The sequence below is a fragment of the Palaemon carinicauda genome, chromosome 11 (assembly GCF_036898095.1).
Source record: "Palaemon carinicauda isolate YSFRI2023 chromosome 11, ASM3689809v2, whole genome shotgun sequence".
Taxonomy (NCBI): Eukaryota; Metazoa; Arthropoda; class Malacostraca; order Decapoda; family Palaemonidae; genus Palaemon; species Palaemon carinicauda.
In genome coordinates, this window is record NC_090735.1 from 68,958,133 (window position 1) to 68,983,126 (window position 24,994).

Consider the following 24,994-nt stretch of genomic DNA (forward strand, 5'->3'; position numbering starts at 1 on the left):
CCCTCTCCCAACGTAAGGACTGACAGTAGTACCAATGCAACATAAATATATCAGGTGTTAGAAAACTAAACATTCTTAATTATAATTCACGACTGACAATGCTGTACTCGAATCTATTTAGTTTTAATGTTATTCCAAAATATCTAATCATTAATTCCTTTCGTCAATAGATTCCGCCGTAGCTACAACGACATCCTTCGCTATGGCCGTTCTCTCGACCTCCAGATTCCTTGTGGTGACTGTGAAGAAGACAAAAACCTCTATGCTTACTCCAGGGCCATTTTGTACCCATCCCAGTACTCTGACTCCTCTGAAAATAGAGACTCAGACACCAACGAGAACAGAAATTTCATAATGGAATCCCAGTCAGCCGATAAGGGTTCCTCTTCTTTGCAATCCATTGTGAAGAGAGATGTACACAGTCCTAAAGATTCAACGCAACACGAAAACTATCACACAACGATGCCTTCTGGCGAAATCTCTTCAGCTCACGATGTCACAGGTTCCGGTATCGAGGATTCCAGCAGTAGTTTTTAAGAAAGGCGACCTGAGATGTAAGACTCTTCGGTCAAGTCTGTAACTACATTCCTAAACACACGGCGTAACTACAGGACATCCATTGTGTAAAGAGAGAATAAATATGCAAATCAATTTGTATGTATATAAAGGCTAGCAATCCTTTGTGCACTCTTATTCTATACTGTTACTTTGATAACATTATTAGAGATTTAAAAAAGCAGTGCACTATTAAGGGTCTCGCATAGTGGGATTATATTTTTTCCTTACAGAAGGCAAATAAAATTATCATTCCAACTTATTCTGTTTAATCACAAACCTTCTTTACTAAAGGGTTTGCTTGAAGAATAACATCAAAGAAGCAGCATCTAATTTGCAAATACCATAATTGATATCCTTATATTTTTTTTTTTTTTTGAAATATTAATTCCTGCAAAGTAAGCTGTGGTCCCTTTACATAATAGCTATAGAAATAGCGTATTCCGAATAGGACCAATCTATTTAAAAAGCAACCAATATAATCACATTATGTAAAAATGGCACCATTTTTACAAAATCATAAAAGAAAAAAAAAATATTTCACAAGATGGTAAGTCCATTTAAGGAGTAACCAAATACACAGCGTCTTCACAAATTGCCCTCAAACTTTGCAAAACCACCAGAACAAAAGCCTCTGCATAGGTTGCAAAAATTGTGAGTTTCTCTCTGGTTTGCAATGAAGAGAATAAAGGTTGTTAGAGTAAGTTTTCGCCCAGTTGCACCTCACAAAACCCTCAATAGAATAATCAGGAATCCACTGAAATTCTTTAATGGAACAACAGTAAATATATGTCAATGTGGAGGATCAGCTTTTATTTTTTGTTTTGCCAAAATCCTGAGAGAGAGAGAGAGAGAGAGAGAGAGAGAGAGAGAGAGAGAGAGAGAGAGAGAGAGAGGCTAGAGAGAGAGAGAGAGAGAGAGAGAGAGAGAGAGAGAGAGAGAGAGAGAGAGAGAGAGAGAGAGAGAATTGTTTGTTGTGAGAAAGACTGTTGGTATAAATGAGGTTGTTTGTTTACCTTTAGCTAGGTTAGGACACTAGTAAATGTTTCGGAGCGAATGCTTTTTTTGATTGACTGTGACTTAAGGCAGTTGTGTGATTTGAGTGCTTGATATACTATTATTTTTCTTTACCAGCGTGGAAGTGATTATTTATTTTTTTGAGTAAGTACAGTTTTGTTTATACTTGCTTGTCATAATTGTGAATGATAGGAACAGTTTATTATTTATCTTTGATTATAGTGAAAGTGTTTTTCTATTTTTATTTTTCAGGGCGTAATTCCTCCTTGGAGAGACTTACTCCTCTGGAGAGATTTTTTTTTGGGAATTGATTGCTGATGACCTGGCCTGTAATAGATTGTATTAGACTGCTCTATTGGATTGCCCAACCGTTGATGACCTGGCCTGTGTATTTCGATCGATAATGATGATGATGATGATAACTACGACCCCAATCAGGGAGGCAGTTGTGCAAATTGCCACACTGTTTAACCTGTTAATCACAGAGCGGTGGTAGTGTGCCGAGAAAGACTGTTCGGCTTTCTGTGGACGAGTGTTGGTGCCGCAATAATATATAAACATAAACATTTTGGTGTTGGTGTGCGGTGTAATTTTAAGTTTCTTAGGTTTTTTTTTTGGTTTTATATGAATGGTGTTTTGATTATTATATATTTAGTGTTAAGTTTTGATTAGTTTTAAGTGTTTATTTTGATTGTGGATGATTTCTGATTTATTTTTAGTTTTAAGAAATATAGTTTTAAGGTTATGGTTTGTTTATGTCCTTTTTATCTAAGAGTCCCGCTGCTGATAACGTAAGGGGAAAGTTTGTGCAGAGGAGACATATGTCAGTTAGTGATTCAAGGGTGTGGGGGTTGTTGTTGCAACATCCTGCTACATCAAATAAATTTTAGTTGAATTGTAACAGTTTCGGGAGATCTGGATCTTTGCCAATCAGATAAGATTAATCTGCTGTCAATTTCAAGATTGTTCGGATGCAAGTAGCTATAAGAGTATTAGCTGGAGTAACTGATTTGACTTGGATGACCTTGTGTTCAGTTATTATTATTATTATTATTATTATTATTATTATTACTATTATTATTATTATTATTATTATTATTATTATTATTATTATAAGCTAAGGTAGAACTCTAACTCAAGAGTCCCAAATAGTGGAAGACCTTTGACACTACCCAAGACTAGAGAACAATGGTTTGATTTCCGAGTGTCCTTTTCCTAGAAGAGCAGCTTACCATAGCTAAAGAGACTCTTCTAACCTTACCAAGAGGAAAGTAACCACTGAAGAATTACAGTGCAGTAGTTAACCCCATCAGCAAAGAGGAATTGTTTGGCAATCTCAGTGTCGACAGGTGTATGATGAAAGAGGACAATGTGGAAAGGCAAAGGAAAAATGAGCCGGTATCATAGATGTACAAATAAAATAGGGTATAAATTAGATACTCCTAAAAAAGTCCATACATTCAATTATTGAAATCAAATTAGTAAAAGTTTATCTGGACATGAAAGATGACGGAAATGAAATGGCCACATGGTTATTGACAGTGAGTAATTTATTCTACCTCTTATGAGTTCAATGCAGAATACAAGATTCCCAATAGGCCGTGCCCTTCGCTTTGATTTTTAATAATGTGGGCTAAAGATGTTTGGGATCAGGTAATTCATGTCTATATTCTGGAGAGGGCATACCCGGGAAGACTTCATCTAATGCATTTATTAAGAAATTTCTTGAAACGTGTGAACAGCGGTGCAGTGCAGACGTCCCTTGTTGAAAGTTTTCCCATTCTGCGAAGAACAGAACATTTTTTTTTTTTTAAATTTGTTTGTTGTTCATAAAAAATACGTCAGTAGAAAATACAAATTTCAAGGATAATACATTATAGTAAAAACTGAATTTAACTTATCAAACGCGTTGATCGGTAAAATGAAAAGGATAAGATTACGGAGGATGTGAATGTGGTGAGAGGTATCATGGGAGATGTGTTTTTTCCCCAGTGGAAATCAATGATGTCATCAAACAAATGAATTTGATGTCCGAAATGTATCGATAAAAATATTAGCAAAAGAAACTACAAAACATGCAAATGATGATGAATGAAACGAAAGAGGAATCAGATAGGAATGATTAAGTTATTGCTAAATTAATTGCTACAATTGCCTAATTGGTACAGTTGGACACAGAAATTCCTGACACACCTCGCTCTGAGGAAGTGCACCTAGTCACACCCTTACTGCCTGGAGAGTTACAATGCGTAGTCAAGCCCACCATCTCTGCTATCTCTCCCTACACTAGCTGCTTAGTTACTCGCCATGCAATATGGGTGTGTCAGGGTGCACTTCTTCAGAGCAAGGTGTGCCCCGAATTGGTGTCCACTGTAGATTTACACGATGAGCCGGCAGATGATTAAGCCAACTTGTTATGATTCATCGGGCTAGAATTCTATAATTTTACGAAGAAATTTGAATCACTGGAAGATGACTCGGGAATTGAGACACTTAAAGAGAATTGATTGAATCATTAGATATCAATTTAATGAAAATATCTGCTTCTAAAATGGAGAAGGTAACGAACGCGGATAAGGTTGAAGAATAGAGCACGTATGATGAATTGCTGTAAAGTAAAGTGAGGATGTTAAAGCACAAATATATTTCAGTTGTTAATAAGTACAATTGGACACAGGCATTCCTAACTCACTTCGCTCTGAAGAAGTGCACCTAGTCGCACCCTTACTGTGCAGTGATTTCCTGTGTTGCCCTGCCCACCCACTCTGCCTCTCTCCCTGCACAAGCTCTTTCGTTACTCGTCACGCAGTAAGGGTGTGACAGGGTGAATTTCCCCAGAGGGAAGTATACAAGGAATTTCTGTATCCAACTGTACATTATGTAAGAAACCTACCGCAGGTGGAACTGCTCATATGATTCTGAAGTGTGATACTGAAATTTGAAAAACCAATCATGATACTGATGAAAATGTTATGTGACGATGGTTAGCTATGACATAAGCGACAAATTTCATGAGCTATCTTAGTTATACAGTTTAACAAGCTCATAATCGAAAGGAATAGGTTAGAAATGGATGGCATGGTGGAAATTGTCCTGGTATTTCAGATTTCAAATGTATTAAATAATCGAGAGGGAAACAAGATGATGAACTAAGAATAAATTATAGATATTGCAAAGCTTTGGCCGAGGAAATAATGAGCGGCCACAAATTCTCATCATAGATACGAATGTGAATGATTTACAATGTGTCGATTGGAAATAGAACATACTAAATCCCTTTATGGCAAGTTATTTTTAAGACATATTTAGATATAGTGGTATTGTGAATAGACTAATAGGATGTAATTTAATGATATATTGGTGACGTATTTTTTCTTTTTTAGAATAATTTAGATTTGTTCCAAATTTCCAGAGTTGGAGTTGTGTTGTCATTAAGAGCCTAACGCCGGCTTTTCCATTATGAAAACTATATAAACAATTCCTAATTGATTAAAATAATCAAGTGTGACTTTTAAAATTCACGTCGTGGACATAAAGGTTCTGGATTTATAAAATTGGTGTCATAAAATCCAGTTGAAAGATGAAAGAAACTGGACGGCGAAATAAAAGATATTAAGTATTTTCTAAACTAATTTCTTTTCTTATATATTACTGTGATAGCCTCCATATAACCTAACAGGCACTAGAGTAGCAACGCAACATTTTTGATAACTGAATCTCATTAAACATACTTGAATAATGAAGAAACGATCCAAATATAACGACACATCAAGGTCTTCCTCAGCTTCAGGTATATCAATAAAATTATTCCCTTCATATCTCCTATTCATGACCTCACTAAAGTGTTCCATCCAACGTTGCCTTTCTTCATCTTCTGTTGTTATAACAGATCTATCTCTCTTTTTTATGGGTATATGCTTCTTATTCTTTGCCTTAGTAGATATTTCAATAATAATTCTGTGAGAAATTCTTACACCATAGCCACTCCCTGAATTCATAGCTTTGTCAGCCTCATCTGCTTTTCTGTCTAAATATTCTCTTCAGTGTTTCACTATTAACACTGGAATACTTAGTATACTCTACCTTGTAATTTTCATTACTTCCTTGAAAACTTTCAACAATCCATTTCTATCTTTGTCTGCTTTTTATAGTTCGTAAGTATCATTTGATATCCATGGCTTTCTCCTTGCAACTGCATACGCCAAAACTTTATCACCAACTGACTGATAATGTTGTTAATATCACACCATTCTTCAATAATTGTCTGCTCTTCGTCTCTTTGAAGTCTCTAAGACTGCAAATCGATTCCTACATTCAATTGCAAAGGTTTCTCTGTGCTCATCTTCTAGAAGCTTAGTTGTGTCAAACCTGGGTATCATATCTACATTTCTGTTGGGAGCTTTCAGTTTTAATTTCAGTGTAATAATAAGAAGTTAGAGATCGCTACCAATATCTGCACCTCTATAGTTTCTTACATTTCTAAGAATCCTTCTCTCTTTATTAACGGCTATGTAATCAATTTGAATTTGGTAATTGCCACTTAGTGAAGTCCATGTATATTTGTGGATGTTCTTGTGCTGGAAGAGTACCTCCAATAACAAGATTGTTTGCTGAACAAAAACTTATAAAGTGGGCCCCATTTTCATTTGCAACTTGGCCGAGACCCTCAACATCCATCACATCCTCTACACCTTGATTATTCCTTCCAACTTTAGCACTAAAGTCACCAAGCACAATTTTCATATCTCTTTCCTGGATCTCATCTATTACACTATGCAGTTCTTCATAGTATTCATCGTTCCTTTCTTCAGAGGAATCAATTGTTGGTGCATCATTATTATCATCATCATCATCATCATCATCTCCTCCTACGCTTATTGACGCAAAGGGCCTCAGTTAGATTTCGCCAGTCATCTCTATCTTGAGCTTTTAAATCAATACTTCTCCATTCGTCACCTCCTACTTCACACTTCATAACCCTCAGCAATGTAGGTCAGGGTCTTTCAACTCTTCTAGTGTCTTGAGGAGCCCAGTTGAAAGTATGGTGAACTAATCTCTCTTGGGAAGTGGTGCGAAGAGCATGCCCAAACCATCTCTATCTACCCCACTCACCATGATCTCATCCACATATGGCACTCGAGTAATCTCTCTTATAGTTTCATTTCTAATCCTGTCCTGCCATTTAACTCCCAATATCCTTCTGAGGGCTTTGTTCTCAAATCTACTAAATCTATTGGAGATTGTTTCATTGTCAAACCACGACTCATGTCCATACAGTAACACTTATCTCCCTAAACTGATATATAGCCTGATTTTTGTATGTAATTTCAGGCGATTTGTTTTCCATATTTTATTTAACCTAGCCATTGTCTGATTTGCTTTTTTTCAATCTATCGTTAAACTCCAATTCTAAAGACCCTCTGAGATCATAGTTCCTAAATATTTAAATAATTTTACCTCATTAATCCTTTCTCATTCCAATGATATTTCATCTTCCATTGCACATTCCTTTCTCATCATCTCTGTCTTTCTATTTATCTTGAGCCCAACCTCCTGTGATATTTCATGCAGCCTGGTAAGCAAGCATTGCAAATCCTGTGGTATTCTGCTAATAAGGACAGCGTCATCATCATACTCTAGGTCTGCTAACTTCCTATTACCAATCCAGTCCAATCCTTCTCCACCATCTCCAACTGTTCTATGCATTACAAAATCCATGAGGAGGATAAACAACATAGGTGACTACACATTTCCTTGGAGTACTCCACTGTTCACTGGAAATTCATTTCATAAGACTCCACTAACATTAACGTTGCACTTACTATGCTTATGAACAGACTTAATCAAATTTACATATTTAAGAGGAATTCCATAATAATGCAGGACTCTCCACAAAATTGGCCGGTGCACACTATCAAAGGCTTTTCAGAGTCTACAAATGCTATCATCAGTGGATTCTTATATTCTACACATTGCTGTACAAGATGTCTTAAAATGAAAATTTGATCAGTACAACTGCTACCTTTTTTAAATCCAGCTTGTTCATCTCTCAGCTTTTCATCAATCTTTCTCTCTAGCCTCTTTAGAATAAGCAAACTATATATTTTCACGACAACTGACGTGTGATGCCTTTGCAATTATTGCAGTCAGTCAGATCTCCTTTTTTTCCATTTTCACCAACATTCATAGCTCCCATTTATCACGTTTTGTCTCTCTTTGCCACAGTCTACAAAATAATCTTGTAAGTATTCTGGGAGTCACTTCATTTTTAGCCAATATCATCTCGACAGTTATTCCATCGTATACAGGGGCTTTCCATCTCTTGAGTTTTTTAAAAATAGCTTCGACTTCAAGCACACTGAATTCATTCATGGGACATTAAGATCTTCATCAGCATCAGGTATATCAATCCAATTATTCCCTTCATATCTCCTATCCATGACCTCGCTAGTGTTCCATCCAAGGTTGCCTTTCTTCATCCTCGGTTGTTATAACAGATCTATCTCTCTTTTTGATGGGTATATGCTTCTTCTTCTTTGCCCCAGTAGCGATTTCGTTAATAATTCAATAATCAATTCTTACACCATAGCCACTTCCTGAATTCATGGCTTTGTCAGTCTCATCTGCCTTACTGTCTAAATACTCTCTCCAGTCATTTCTGTGTTTTTTTTTTTTTTCACTTCACTATCAATACTGGAATACTTAGCATGCTCTACCTTGTAATTTTCATTATTTCGTCGAAAACTTTTAACAATCAATTTCTGTCTTTGTCTCCTTTTTATAGTATCCCAAGTATCATTTGATATCCATAGCTTTCTCATTGTAATTACAAGTCCTAAAATTTCACTACCAACTGACTGATATATGTTTTTAACATCACACCATTCATCGTTAATTGTCCGTTCTTCTTCTCTTAAAGTCTCTAAGACTGCAAATCGATTCCTACATTCAATTGCAAAGGTTTCTCTGTGCTCATCTTGTAGAAGCTTAGTTGTCTCAAACCTAGGTATTCTATCTAAATTTCTGTTGAGAGCTTTCAGTTTTAATTTCAGTGTGGCAATGAGGAGCTGGTGATCACTACAAATATCTGCACCTCTATAGCTTTTCACTTTTCTTAGAGGCCTCTTCCTCTCTTTACTAATAGCAATGTGATCTATTTCATTTTTGTAATTGCCACATGGTGAAGTCCGTGTATATTTGTGGTTGACCTTGTGCTGTTGCATAGCAAACTATAATACTCATATTGCACTGCTTCGATTTAAACTTTGCAAGTAACCATACACTATTTACAGTTCTCCATTCCGTTAATGCCTTTCCTGCTGTTGGTGTCATCATCATTCCTACCCCTTCTCTTCCAACTCCATCTCTTCTTCCTGAGTATTATTATTATTATTATTATTATTATTATTATTATTATTATTATTATTATTATTATTATTATTAAATGCTAAGCTACAACCCTAGTTGGAAAAGCAGGATGCTATAAGCCCAGGGCCCCCAACAGGGAAAATATCCCAGTGAGGAAAGGAAACAAGGAAAAATTAAATATTTTGAGAATAGAAACATTAAAATAAATATTCCCTATATAAACTATAAAAACAAATCAAGAGGAAGAGAAACTACATAAAACAGTGTGCCCGAGTGTACCCTCAAGCAAGAGAACTCTAACCCAAGACAGTGGAAGACCATGGTACAGAGGCTATGGCACCACCCTAGACTACAGAACAATGGTTTGATTTTGGAGTGTCCTTCTCCTAGAAGAGCTGCTTGCCATAGGTAAAGAGTCTCTTCTACCCTTACCAAGAGGAAAGTAGCCACTGAACAATTACATTGCAGTAGTTAACTGCAATCTCGGTGTTGTCAGGTGTATGAGGACAGAGGAGAATCTGTAAAGAATATGCCAGACTACTCGGTGTCTGTGTAGGCAAAGGGAAAGAACCGTAACCAGTCAAAGGACCCCATAACTCTCTAGCGGTAGTATCTCAACGGGCGGCTGGTGCCCTGGCCAACCTACTACCTACTATATATGTATATATATATATATATATATATATATATATATATATACATAATATATATATATATATATATATATATATATATATATATATATATATATATATATATATATATATATATTGCCTAGGTCTAAGATTTCTGTACCAATCCCCTTCCAACGTGTCCTAGTTAGGGCCAAGATATCCAAACTATATTTCATAAAGTCATTCGCCACTTGCTGTAACTTCCCAATCTGATTCATGGTTCTAACCTTCCAATTACCAATATTCAATTTCTTTTTAGTATTAATAAACCAGGAGATTCTTAGCACCTCAGTGATGCAAACAAATGAAAATGATTTCAGTTATGCACAAACATATTAGGTTTTCAATAACGCAAAAACATAAGAGGACTTCAGAGACACAAAAACATAAAAGCATTTCAGTGACGCAAAACATAAAAGGATTTCAGTGACTCAAAACCATATGAGGGCTTCGGATAGGCAAAAACATAAAAAGGATTCCAGTGATGCAAACACATATATGGATTTCAGTGACGCAGAGACATAAAAGGTCTTCAGAGATCCAAAACATAAGAGCACTTTAGCAATGTGAAAACATATAAGGATTTCAGTGACACAAAAACATATGAGGACTCTAGGGATGCAAAGACATAAGAGAACTTCAGTAATGCAAAAACATATGAGGACTTCAGTGACACAAAGACATAAGAGGACTTCAGTGTTGCAAAAACATAAGAGGATTTCAGTGACACAAAATCATATGAGCTCTTCAGTGATGCAAATAAATATAAGGATTTCAGTGATGCAAAAACATATGAGCTCTTCAGTGATGCAAAAAAAAAAAGATATAAGGATTTCAGTGATGCAAAAACATAACGATTTCAGTGATGCAAAAAAAAAAAAAAAAATAAGAGGACTTCAGCAATGCAAAAGCATATACAGACTTCAGAGGCACAAATACACAAGAGCACTTCAATGATGCAAAAACATGCAAGAATTTCAGTGATGCGAAAACATAAGAGGACTTCAGTGACGCAAAAACACAAGAGGACTTCAGTGATGCAAAAAGATGAGATCACTTTAATGATGCAAAAACACATGAGGACTTCAGTGACTCAAGTACATAGAGGACTTCAGTGACTCAAAAAGGTAAGAGGGCTTCGGTAATGTAAAAACATAAAAGTACTTCAGCAATGCAAAAACATAAGAGCACTTCAGTGATGCAAAACCATAAAAGGATTTCAGTGATACAAAAACATAGCGAACTTCAGACACTCAAAAACATAGAGGACTTCAGAGATGCAAATGCATAAGAGGACTTCAGAGACACCAAAACATAAAAGAACTTCAGAAATGCAAAACCATAAGAGAATATCACTGACACAAAAATATAAGAGGACTTCAGTAATGCGAAAACATGAGGACTACAGAATAGCAAAAACATAAGATGACTTCTGAGATGCAGAATCATAAAAATTTTTCAGCAATATGAAAACATAAGAGCACTACACTGATGCAAAAACATAAGAGGACTTCAGTGATGCAAAAACATAATAGCACTTCAATGATGCAAAACATTAAAAGCAATAAAAGAAATAAAAATCCATATTATATTTAAAACATAACTGGAATTCAGCAACCCAAAAACATAAGAGGACTTCAGCAACGCAAAAGCATAAGAGGACTTCAGAGACCCAAAAACATAAGAGGATTTCAGTGACCCAAAAACATAAAAGGACTTCAGTGAAGCAAAAATCTTAGAGGACTTCAGTGAGTACTTTAGTGATACAAAAACATAAGAGCACTCCAATGATGATAAAACATAAGGGGACTTCAGTCATGCAAAAACATAACAGGACTTCAGCAATGCAAAAGAAAAATTAAAAGGACTTCAGTTACACAAACTCATAAAAGGACTTCTGTGACGCAAAAATATAAGAGGACTCCAGTAATGCAAAAATATAAAAGATCTTCAGAGATGCAAAAACATAAAAGCACTACAGTGATGCAAAAACATAATAGCACTTCAGTGATGCAAAAACATAATAGCCCTTCAGTGATGCAAAACATTAAAAGCAATAAAAGAAATAAAAATCCATATTGTGTTAAAAACATAACTGGAATTCAGCAACCCAAAAACATAAGAGGACTTCAGTACCGCAAAAGCATAAGAGGACTTCAGTGACCCAAAAACATAAGAGGAATTCAGTAATGCAAAAATTTTAGAGGGCGTTAGTGAGGACTTTAGTGGTACAAAAACATATGAGCACTCCAGTGATGATAAAACATAAGAGGACTTCAGTCATGCAAAAACATAAGAGGACTTCAGCAATGCAAAAGAAAATATAAAAGGACTTCAGTTACACATACTCATAAAAGGACTTCTGTGACGCAAAAACATGAGAGGACTCCATTGATGCAAAAATATAAGACATCTTCAGAGATGCAAAACATAAAAGCATTTCCGTGACGCAAAGATATAAGAGGACATCAATGATGCTAAAACATAGGAGGACATTAGTGTTCCATCCAAGGTTGCCTTTCTTCATCCTCGGTTGTTATAACAGATCTATCTCTCTTTTTGATGGGTATATGCTTCTTCTTCTTTGCCCCAGTAGCGATTTCGTTAATAATTCAATAATCAATTCTTACACCATAGCCACTTCCTGAATTCATGGCTTTGTCAGTCTCATCTGCCTTACTGTCTAAATACTCTCTCCAGTCATTTCTGTGTTTTTTTTTTTTCACTTCACTATCAATACTGGAATACTTAGCATGCTCTACCTTGTAATTTTCATTATTTCGTCGAAAACTTTTAACAATCAATTTCTGTCTTTGTCTCCTTTTTATAGTATCCCAAGTATCATTTGATATCCATAGCTTTCTCATTGTAATTACAAGTCCTAAAATTTCACTACCAACTGACTGATATATGTTTTTAACATCACACCATTCATCGTTAATTGTCCGTTCTTCTTCTCTTAAAGTCTCTAAGACTGCAAATCGATTCCTACATTCAATTGCAAAGGTTTCTCTGTGCTCATCTTGTAGAAGCTTAGTTGTCTCAAACCTAGGTATTCTATCTAAATTTCTGTTGAGAGCTTTCAGTTTTAATTTCAGTGTGGCAATGAGGAGCTGGTGATCACTACAAATATCTGCACCTCTATAGCTTTTCACTTTTCTTAGAGGCCTCTTCCTCTCTTTACTAATAGCAATGTGATCTATTTCATTTTTGTAATTGCCACATGGTGAAGTCCGTGTATATTTGTGGTTGACCTTGTGCTGTTGCATAGCAAACTATAATACTCATATTACACTGCTTCGATTTAAACTTTGCAAGTAACCATACACTATTTACAGTTCTCCATTCCGTTAATGCCTTTCCTGCTGTTGGTGTCATCATCATTCCTACCCCCTCTCTTCCAACTCCATCTCTTCTTCCTGAGTATTATTATTATTATTATTATTATTATTATTATTATTATTATTAAATGCTAAGCTACAACCCTAGTTGGAAAAGCAGGATGCTATAAGCCCAGGGCCCCCAACAGGGAAAATATCCCAGTGAGGAAAGGAAACAAGGAAAAATTAAATATTTTGAGAATAGAAACATTAAAATAAATATTCCCTATATAAACTATAAAAACAAATCAAGAGGAAGAGAAACTACATAAAACAGTGTGCCCGAGTGTACCCTCAAGCAAGAGAACTCTAACCCAAGACAGTGGAAGACCATGGTACAGAGGCTATGGCACCACCCTAGACTACAGAACAATGGTTTGATTTTGGAGTGTCCTTCTCCTAGAAGAGCTGCTTGCCATAGGTAAAGAGTCTCTTCTACCCTTACCAAGAGGAAAGTAGCCACTGAACAATTACATTGCAGTAGTTAACTGCAATCTCGGTGTTGTCAGGTGTATGAGGACAGAGGAGAATCTGTAAAGAATATGCCAGACTACTCGGTGTCTGTGTAGGCAAAGGGAAAGAACCGTAACCAGTCAAAGGACCCCATAACTCTCTAGCGGTAGTATCTCAACGGGCGGCTGGTGCCCTGGCCAACCTACTACCTACTATATATGTATATATATATATATATATATATATATATACATAATATATATATATATATATATATATATATATATATATATATATATATATATATATATATATATACATATATATATATTGCCTAGGTCTAAGATTTCTGTACCAATCCCCTTCCAACGTGTCCTAGTTAGGGCCAAGATATCCAAACTATATTTCATAAAGTCATTCGCCACTTGCTGTAACTTCCCAATCTGATTCATGGTTCTAACCTTCCAATTACCAATATTCAATTTCTTTTTAGTATTAATAAACCAGGAGATTCTTAGCACCTCAGTGATGCAAACAAATGAAAATGATTTCAGTTATGCACAAACATATTAGGTTTTCAATAACGCAAAAACATAAGAGGACTTCAGAGACACAAAAACATAAAAGCATTTCAGTGACGCAAAACATAAAAGGATTTCAGTGACTCAAAACCATATGAGGGCTTCGGATAGGCAAAAACATAAAAAGGATTCCAGTGATGCAAACACATATATGGATTTCAGTGACGCAGAGACATAAAAGGTCTTCAGAGATCCAAAACATAAGAGCACTTTAGCAATGTGAAAACATATAAGGATTTCAGTGACACAAAAACATATGAGGACTCTAGGGATGCAAAGACATAAGAGAACTTCAGTAATGCAAAAACATATGAGGACTTCAGTGACACAAAGACATAAGAGGACTTCAGTGTTGCAAAAACATAAGAGGATTTCAGTGACACAAAATCATATGAGCTCTTCAGTGATGCAAATAAATATAAGGATTTCAGTGATGCAAAAACATATGAGCTCTTCAGTGATGCAAAAAAAAAAAGATATAAGGATTTCAGTGATGCAAAAACATAACGATTTCAGTGATGCAAAAAAAAAAAAAAAATAAGAGGACTTCAGCAATGCAAAAGCATATACAGACTTCAGAGGCACAAATACACAAGAGCACTTCAATGATGCAAAAACATGCAAGAATTTCAGTGATGCGAAAACATAAGAGGACTTCAGTGACGCAAAAACACAAGAGGACTTCAGTGATGCAAAAAGATGAGATCACTTTAATGATGCAAAAACACATGAGGACTTCAGTGACTCAAGTACATAGAGGACTTCAGTGACTCAAAAAGGTAAGAGGGCTTCGGTAATGTAAAAACATAAAAGTACTTCAGCAATGCAAAAACATAAGAGCACTTCAGTGATGCAAAACCATAAAAGGATTTCAGTGATACAAAAACATAGCGAACTTCAGACACTCAAAAACATAGAGGACTTCAGAGATGCAAATGCATAAGAGGACTTCAGAGACACCAAAACATAAAAGAACTTCAGAAATGCAAAACCATAAGAGAATATCACTGACACAAAAATATAAGAGGACTTCAGTAATGCGAAAACATGAGGACTACAGAATAGCAAAAACATAAGATGACTTCTGAGATGCAGAATCATAAAAATTTTTCAGCAATATGAAAACATAAGAGCACTACACTGATGCAAAAACATAAGAGGACTTCAGTGATGCAAAAACATAATAGCACTTCAATGATGCAAAACATTAAAAGCAATAAAAGAAATAAAAATCCATATTATATTTAAAACATAACTGGAATTCAGCAACCCAAAAACATAAGAGGACTTCAGCAACGCAAAAGCATAAGAGGACTTCAGAGACCCAAAAACATAAGAGGATTTCAGTGACCCAAAAACATAAAAGGACTTCAGTGAAGCAAAAATCTTAGAGGACTTCAGTGAGTACTTTAGTGATACAAAAACATAAGAGCACTCCAATGATGATAAAACATAAGGGGACTTCAGTCATGCAAAAACATAACAGGACTTCAGCAATGCAAAAGAAAAATTAAAAGGACTTCAGTTACACAAACTCATAAAAGGACTTCTGTGACGCAAAAATATAAGAGGACTCCAGTAATGCAAAAATATAAAAGATCTTCAGAGATGCAAAAACATAAAAGCACTACAGTGATGCAAAAACATAATAGCACTTCAGTGATGCAAAAACATAATAGCCCTTCAGTGATGCAAAACATTAAAAGCAATAAAAGAAATAAAAATCCATATTGTGTTAAAAACATAACTGGAATTCAGCAACCCAAAAACATAAGAGGACTTCAGTACCGCAAAAGCATAAGAGGACTTCAGTGACCCAAAAACATAAGAGGAATTCAGTAATGCAAAAATTTTAGAGGGCGTTAGTGAGGACTTTAGTGGTACAAAAACATATGAGCACTCCAGTGATGATAAAACATAAGAGGACTTCAGTCATGCAAAAACATAAGAGGACTTCAGCAATGCAAAAGAAAATATAAAAGGACTTCAGTTACACATACTCATAAAAGGACTTCTGTGACGCAAAAACATGAGAGGACTCCATTGATGCAAAAATATAAGACATCTTCAGAGATGCAAAACATAAAAGCATTTCCGTGACGCAAAGATATAAGAGGACATCAATGATGCTAAAACATAGGAGGACATTAGTGATGCAAAAACATAAGAGCACTACAGTGATGGAAAGACATAAAGAGGACTTCAGTCATGGTAATACAGAAGATTACTACAATGATTCAAAAACATAAGAGGACTTCAGCAATGCAAAAACATAAAACGACCTCAGTTACACAAACACATAAGAGGACTTCAAGGATGCAAAAACATTAGAGCAATTCAGTGATGCAAAAACATAGGAGGACTTCAGTAATGCATACACATAAGAGGACTTCAGTGACTCAAAAACATAAGAGGACTTCAGCAATGCACAAACGTAAGAGGATTTCAGTTGTGCAAAAACATAAGCGGACTTCAGCAATGCAAAATCATAAGAGGAATTCAGTGACACTATCACATAAGAGGACTTAAGTGATGCAAATACATAAAAGGACTTCAGTGACACAAACACACAAGAGGACGTCAGTGAGGCAAATACATAGGAGGACTTCAGCAATGCAAAAAATAAGAGGACCTCAGTAATGCAAAAACATAAGAGGACTTCAGCGACATAAACACATAAGAGGACTTCAGTGATGCAAAAACATAACAGCACTTCGGTAATGCAAAAAAATAAGAGAAATTCAATAACGCAAAAAACTTCAGAAGACTTCAGTGACACAAACACACAAGAGGACTTCAGTGTTACAAATACTTATTAGGATATCAGGGATGCAAAATCATAAGAGGACTTCATTAACATAAACACATAAGAGGTCTTCAGTGACAAAAAGCATAAGAGGACTTCAGAGACACAAATACAGAAAAGGACTTCAGTGAAGCCAAGCATATAAGGATTTCAGTAATGCAAAAACATACGAGGAAATCAGAGACGCAAAGACATAAGAGCGTTTCAGTAATGCAAAAACATATAAGGATTTCTGTTACAAAAAGACATAGGAGGACTTCAGAGATGCAAAAACATGAGGACTTCAGAGATTCAACAATATAAGAGTATTTAAGTAATGTAAAATCATATGAAGGTTTCAGTGACGCAAAACATAAGAGGAATTCAGCGACGCAAAAACATAAGAGGACTTCAGTGATGCAAACACATAAGAGGATTTCAGAGTTGCAAAAACATAAGAGGACTTCAGTGATGCATAAACATAAGAGAACTTCAGAAATTTACTTACATAAAAGTCCTTCAGAGATGCATAAACATAAGAGGACTTTTAGAGATGCAAAAACATAAGCGGACTTTAGTGAAACAAACACATAAGAGGACTTCAGTGATGCAAAAACATATAACGATTTCAGTGGCGCAAATATATTAGAGCACTTCAGATATGCAAAAACAAAAGAGCATTTCAGTGATGCAAAAACATAAGAGCACTTCAGTGACACAAACATATGAGAGGACTTGAGTGGAGCAAAATTATAAGAGCACTTAAGAGATGCAAAAACATAAGAGTACTTCAGTAATGCAAAAACATATAAGGATTTCAGTGACGTAAAAACATAAGAGTACTTCAGAGATGCAAAAACATAAGAGGACTTCAGAATTGCAAAAACATTAGAGGAGTTCAGTGATAAAAAACATATTGCTATTTTAGTGATGCCAACACATAGCAGGATTTCAGTGATAAAACATAAGAGGACTTCACTGATGCAAAAGGTGGGTTTCAAACGACAAATGAACAAAAGTCCATGTTGCCTCAAAAACCCAACAGGACTTCAGCAACGCAAAAACAAAAGTACACTTAGTGATTCAAATACACAGAAGGATTTTAGCGATGCAAAAACATTGGAGGATTTCAGTGACATAAAAAAATTAGAGGACTTCAGTGATGCTAAAATATATAAGGATTTCAGTGATGCTAAAATATATAAGGATTTCAGTGATGCAAAAACATAAGAAGACTTCAAAGACACAAAAACATGTGGGGACTTCAGCAATGCAAAAACATAAAAGGACTTCAGCAATGCAAAAACATAAGGGGACTTCAGTGATGAATAAACATATAATGATTTCAGTGATACAAAAACAAAAGAGGTCTTCAGTAATGCAAAACATATAAGGATTTCTGCAACGATAAAACATAGGAGGACTTCAGAGATGCAAAAACCTAAGAGGACTTCAGAGACACAAAAACATAAGAGGACTTCAGAGACGCAAAAAACATAAAAGGACTTCAGAAACGCAACAACATAAGAGCACTTAAGTAATGCAAAAACATATGAGGACTTCATTGACATAAACATATTAGAGGTCTTCAGTGACAAAAAACATAAGAGGACTTCAGAGACACAAATACAGAAGAGGACTTCAATGAAGCCAAACATATAAGGATTTCAGTAATGCACAAACATACGAGGACTTCAGAAACGCAAAAACATAGGAGCGTTTCAGTAATGCAAACACATATAAGGATTTCCGTTACAAAAAGACATAGGAGGACTTCAGAAACGCAAAAACATAAGAGGACTTCAGAGACTCAACAATATAAGAGTATTTAAGTAATGTAAAATCATATGAGGGTTTCAGTGACGTAAAACATATGAGAACTTCAGCGACCCAAAAACATAAAAGGACTTCAGTGATGCAAACATATAAGAGGATTTCAGAGTTGCAAAAACATAAGAGGACTTCAGTGATGCAAACATATAAGAGGATTTCAGAGTTGCAAAAACATAAGAGGACTTCAGTGATGCATAAACATAAGAGAACTACAGAAATGCACTTACATAAAAGGACTTCAGAGATGCAAAAACATAAGAGGACTTCAGTGACACAATCACATGAGAGGACTTGAGTGGAGCAAAAACATAACAGCACTTAAGAGATGCAAAAACATAAAACGACTTCAGAGTTGCAAAAACATAAGAGGAGTTCAGTGATAAAAAAAACATATGGCTATTTTAGTGATGCCAACACATAGCAGGATTTCAGCGATAAAACATAAGAGGACTTCACTGATGCAAAAGGTGGGTTTCAAACGACAAATGAACAAAAGTCCATGTTGCCTCAAAAACCTAACAGGACTTCAGTGACGCAAAAACAAAATTACACTTAGTGATTCAGATACATAGAAGGATTTTAGTGACGCAAAAGCATTGGAGGACTTCAGTGACAAAAAAAAAATTAGAGGACTTCAGTGATGCTAAAATATATAAGGATTTCAGTGATGCAAAAAGAAAAAACATAAAAAGACTCCAGAGACACAAAAACATGTGGGGACTTCAGCAATGCAAAAACATAATAGGACTTCAGCAATGCAAAAACATAAGGGGACTTCAGTGAGGAATAAACATATAATGATTTCAGTGATACAAAAACAAAAGAGATCTTCAGTAATGCAAAAACATAAGGATTTCCGCGACGATAAAACATAAGAGGACTTTAGAGATGCAAAAACCTAAGAGGACTTCAGAGACACAAAAACATAAGGGGACTTCAGTGAGGAATAAACATATAATGATTTCAGTGATACAAAAACAAAAGAGATCTTCAGTAATGCAAAAACATAAGGATTTCCGCGACGATAAAACATAATAGGACTTTAGAGATGCAAAAACATAAGAGGACTTCAGAGACGCAAAAACATAAGAGAACTTCAGAAACGCAACAACATAAGAGCACTTAAGTAATACAAAAACAAGTGAGGGTTTCAGTGACGCAAAAACATAAGGGGACTTTAGAGATGCAAAAACATAAGAGGACTTCAGTGATGCATAAACATAAGAGAACTTCAGCGATGCATAAACATATAAGGATTTCAGAGATGCAAATACTTAAGAGCACTTCAGAGAAGCAAAAACATAAGAGCACTTCAGTGATGCAAAAAAATAATAGGACTTCAGTCACACAAACATATAAGAGGACTTGAGTGATACAAAAACATATAAGGAGTTCAGAGACGCAAAAACATAAAAGCACTTCAGTAATGCAAAAACATACGAAGAGTTCAGGGATGAAAAAACGAAAGGCTATTTCAGTGAATCAAAAACATAAGAGGATTTCAGTGATAAAACATAAGAGGGCTTCATTGATGCAAAAGGTGCGTTTTAAACAAAGAAATAAAAATCCATATTGTGTTAAAAACATAACTGGACTTCAGCAACGCAAAAGCATAAGAGGAATTCAGTGCTCCAAAAACACAAAAGGACTTCAGTGACGCAAAAATCTTAAGAGGACTTCAGTGACGCAAAAACATAAAAGTACTTCAGTGACGCAGACATAAAAGTACTTCAGTGACGCAAAAACACAAGAGAACAACTTCAGTAAAGCAAAAGCATAAGAAGACTTCAGTGATGCAACAACATAAGCAAACTTCAATGACTCCTGAAAATAAAACTTGTTTATTTAACAATAAAAAACTTAAGTAGTACCGGTATTCCATGACCGACAAACAGAAGTCACCATTGACAGAAGAACGTAAGACATGTTTGGTGACAAAAGATATAATGATCTTCATGACTTGGAATTCGGGTTCACAAAGATACAAAAGAGATGAACGGGCATTTGTTTTTCACGATGAATGGACATGAAAAAATCTCAAAGACTAAACACCAAATGTCTTCCCTAGCAGACGAGCATGTTGCTACAGGTACTGTAATCCCCAACGAGAGAAGCCAATTTTCCTTAAGATACTGCCAAAGAAAAATGACGACATTACTCTAAACATCAAAGATAAAGGAATCTGTTGATTAGGTGTGGTTTGACCTAACAAGAGAATCAAATGAATAAAAAGAAAGTAGAGTGAAAAACAATCACTGTACTTTTCTTCATCAGTACATTCATAGTCATAAGATAATCTATTGTATTACTGTAGATATGGCCAGAAACTTAGTTTTCTTAAGCTAGTTTATTTGAAAGCAATATTCCACCTAAGACCAAAAATATTTCGCTTTCTTATTTTCTTCAAGCCTTCCCTTCTCTTCATTTAAAACTGATGATTTACCAACATCACCTGATATCTCACCTTGGGAGATGATCACGCCTACGGATTTTCTGAGGCTCTCAAGGGTCTCTGCAATCAAAGGCAATCACATCCTCAAAATGGGGAAGTGGAAAGGGAGGGGAGGGGAGGGGAGGGGAGGGGAGGGTGGAGTAGAGGGGAAGGGAAAGGGGAAAGGGATAAGGGAAGGATTCCTGACTGCGCAGATTTATTCGGAGGGAGATTCATAAAAGGAGACAGGAGTCCTGGAAAGTCACATTCGTCGTCTATCCAGGAGAGTTGTAGCATTCAGACAAACTCGATCTCTCTCTGTCCCTCCCTCCCTTCTCCCCACCCTCATTACACATTACACCTTATTCGCCCAGTCGCCCCTAAGGTAAGACAATGAATTAACCTGTAACTGGAGGGTTGGAAGAATTATTACAAAGACAGCTCCCCAACAACTTACTTTAATATCTAGAGACAGCATATTTATGTATAGGACCCAAAAGGATCACATAAGAGTGAAAATTTCATGTTTACAATTAATGATTTTTGTTAAGAAGTCCTGCTCCAGGAGGAATAATTTGAGGGCATCGTGCTCTATGGGGGTTCGGGAAGCGTTCCTTTGCTTGCATGGCCAGTCAGAGATTTCTAGAAAGGAGTTTAGTGTAAAACAAGGTTGGTTAAGGTAAAACAAGGTTGGTTAAGGTAAAACAAGGTTGGTTAAGGTAAAACAAGGTTGCTTAAGGTAAAATAAGGTTGAGTTAGGTTAGGTAAGAAGGAATCCCTGATTTTTTTTTTCTTACTTATGGCACTTATGATCAGGTGAGAGGGGATTCACGGATGGTGAAAACCTCCCACCCCAACATTGCAGGACGAAGCGTACAAAGTTAGGTTCGGTAAAGTTAAAAATAGCCCAGTAATTGTCCTTCCAACATTTTCGGGTTTTATACATATTTGCAGCATTACTATTGGTAATACGTGAGAAGTGCTTATGACGTGATTTATGCATCCCATTTCTGGCTGGTGGCATACACTTGTTTTGTGGTTAATCTTAACAAAAAACCCTGTATTATAACTCAAAAAATCCATGTCCAAACCCAAAATCCCTATGCCCTAACCCAATGACCGTGTGCCCTAAATCAAAACCCATGTGTTGTCCCAACCCAAAACCTGTGTCCCAACAACCCAAAGTCCCTGCGTGCAAACCCAAAATATTGAAGAATTGTTAGGTATAGGGTGCAAGATATTCACCGAATACTTTGCACAAATGACAATGATCATGAATGCATAAAACATGAAGTAGGCAGTTGAAAATGTAAATATATATATATATATATATATATATATATATATATATATATATATTGAATATATATATATATATATATATATATATATATATTGAATATATATATGTATATATATATATATATATATATATATATATATATATATATATATATATATATATATATATATACGCTTTATATGTTTGTCCATAAATTAAATCTCCATATGATTGCACTGTGATTCCCCTTAGTCATAACTCTCTCATCAGGTATTTTCAGAATAAGCCCCTTGTCCAATACCCTCTCTTTTTATCCTAGTTCATGTGGTACGCCTGGTACCCATTTCCAGTTAGGTGGAATTTATACTATGGACGCTTAACAAATATAATCACCTCACATTAAAAATAAGATAATCAACAAATATTAAACAAAGTTAAAAACATAATATAAAAAGAATGATTATTAATAACAATAATACCGAAAGGTTTACTTACATGAAATTAACATAGTCCACAAACACAAGGATAATCCAAGATGTTTACACAAACTTTGGGCCAAGGAAACTGAAGTGACAAGCCAATGAATTACTCAGCAGAAGGGAAACGACACTTACAAAAGAAACAAATCATTATTTACATTACTGTGATAGTACCACACAACGCTTCGACACCATATATATATATATATATATATATATATATATATATATATATATATATATATATATATATATATATATATATATATATATATGTCTTAAAGAAAAGCTAAACTAATTGGGCTCAAGCTTATCATATGTCTTATCTCGTGAGTCTACATCTTAACAACACCTGTTTCAATTGAAGTACAAACACACTTTCTTATATATATATATATATATATATATATATATATATATATATATATATATATATATATATATATATATATATATATATATGTATATATATACAGTATATATATATATATATATATATATATATATAAAGTACACACATATAAAGATTTTTTTAAGTATACATAACTGACCTCCTCAAAGTGCCCTAAAGTGTTATGATTGTAACACTTCCTCATCAGTTCCAGAATCACTCAGACATGCACATCACCTGTTCATCAATTCCAGAATCACTCAGACATGCACATCACCTGTTCATCAATTCCAGAATCACTCAGACATGCACATCACCTGTTCATCAATTCCAGAATCACTCAGACATGCACATCACCTGTTCATCAAATCCAGAATCACTCAGTCATGCATATCACCTGTTCATCAATTCCAGAATCACTCAGACATGCACATCACCTGTTCATCAATTCCAGAATCACTCAGACATGCACATCACCTGTTCATCAATTCCAGAATCACTCAGACATGCACATCACCTGTTCATCAATTCAAGAATCACTCAGACAAGCACATCACCTGTTCATCAATACCAGAAGCACTCAGACATGCACATCACCTGTTCATCAATGCCAGAAGCACTCAGACATGCACATCACCTGTTCATCAATGCCAGAAGCACTCAGACATGCACATCGCCTGTTCATCAATTCAAGAATCCCTCAGACATGCACATCACCTGTTCATCAATTCCAGAATCACTCAGTCATGCACATCACCTGTTCATCAATGCCAGAATCACTCAGACATGTACATCACCTGTTCATCAATGCCAGAATCACTCAGACATGTACATCACCAGTTCATCAATTCCAGAATCACTAAGACATGCACATCACCTGTTCATCAATTCCAGAATCCCTCAGACATGCACATCACCTGTTCATCAATTCCAGAATCCCTCAGACATGCACATCACCTGTTCATCAACTCCAGAATCCCTCAGACATGCACATAACCTGTTCATCAATGCCAGAAGCACTCAGTCATGCACATCACCTGTTCATCAATTCCAGAATCACTCAGACATGCACATCACCTGTTCATCAATTCCAGAATCCCTCAGACATGCACATCACCTGTTCATCAATTCCAGAATACCTCAGACATGCACATCACCTTTTCATCAATGCCAGAAGCACTCAGACATGCACATCGCCTGTTCATCAATTCAAGATTCACTCAGACATGCATATCACCTGTTCATCAATTCCAGAATCACTCAGTCATCCACATCACCTGTTCATCAATTCCAGAATCACTCAGACATGTACATCACTGTTCATCAATTCAAGAATCACTCAAACATGCACATCACCTGTTCATCAATTCCAGAATCACTCAGACATACACATCACCTGTTCATCAATGCCAAAATCACTCAGACATGCACATCACCTGTTTATCAATTCCAGAATCACTCAGACTTGCACATCACCTGTTCATCAATGCCAGAAGCACTCAGACATGCACATCACCTGTTCATAAATTCCAGAACCACTCAGACATACACATCACCTGTTCATCAATTCCAGAATCACTCAGACATGCACATCACCTGTTCATCAATTCCAGAATCACTCAGACATGCACATCACCTGTTCATCAATTCAAGAATCCCTCAGACATGTACATCACCTGTTCATCAATGCCAGAATCACTCAGACCTGCACATCACCTGTTCATCAATTCCAGAATCACTCAGACTTGCACATCACCTGTTCATC

General features: G+C 35.7%; 1 protein-coding gene across 1 annotated transcript in view; it reads left to right on the forward strand.

The window, feature by feature from the left end:
• Positions 1–745, forward strand: part of LOC137649702 (uncharacterized) — a 3,167-nt gene extending 2,422 nt beyond the window's left edge. Inside the window, exon 4 of the mRNA XM_068382662.1 lies at positions 171–745. Coding sequence (XP_068238763.1) covers positions 171–537 — 367 coding nt within the window. The 3' untranslated portion in view covers positions 538–745. The remainder of the gene's footprint in view (positions 1–170) is intronic.
• Positions 746–24,994: the final 24,249 nt, after the last annotated feature.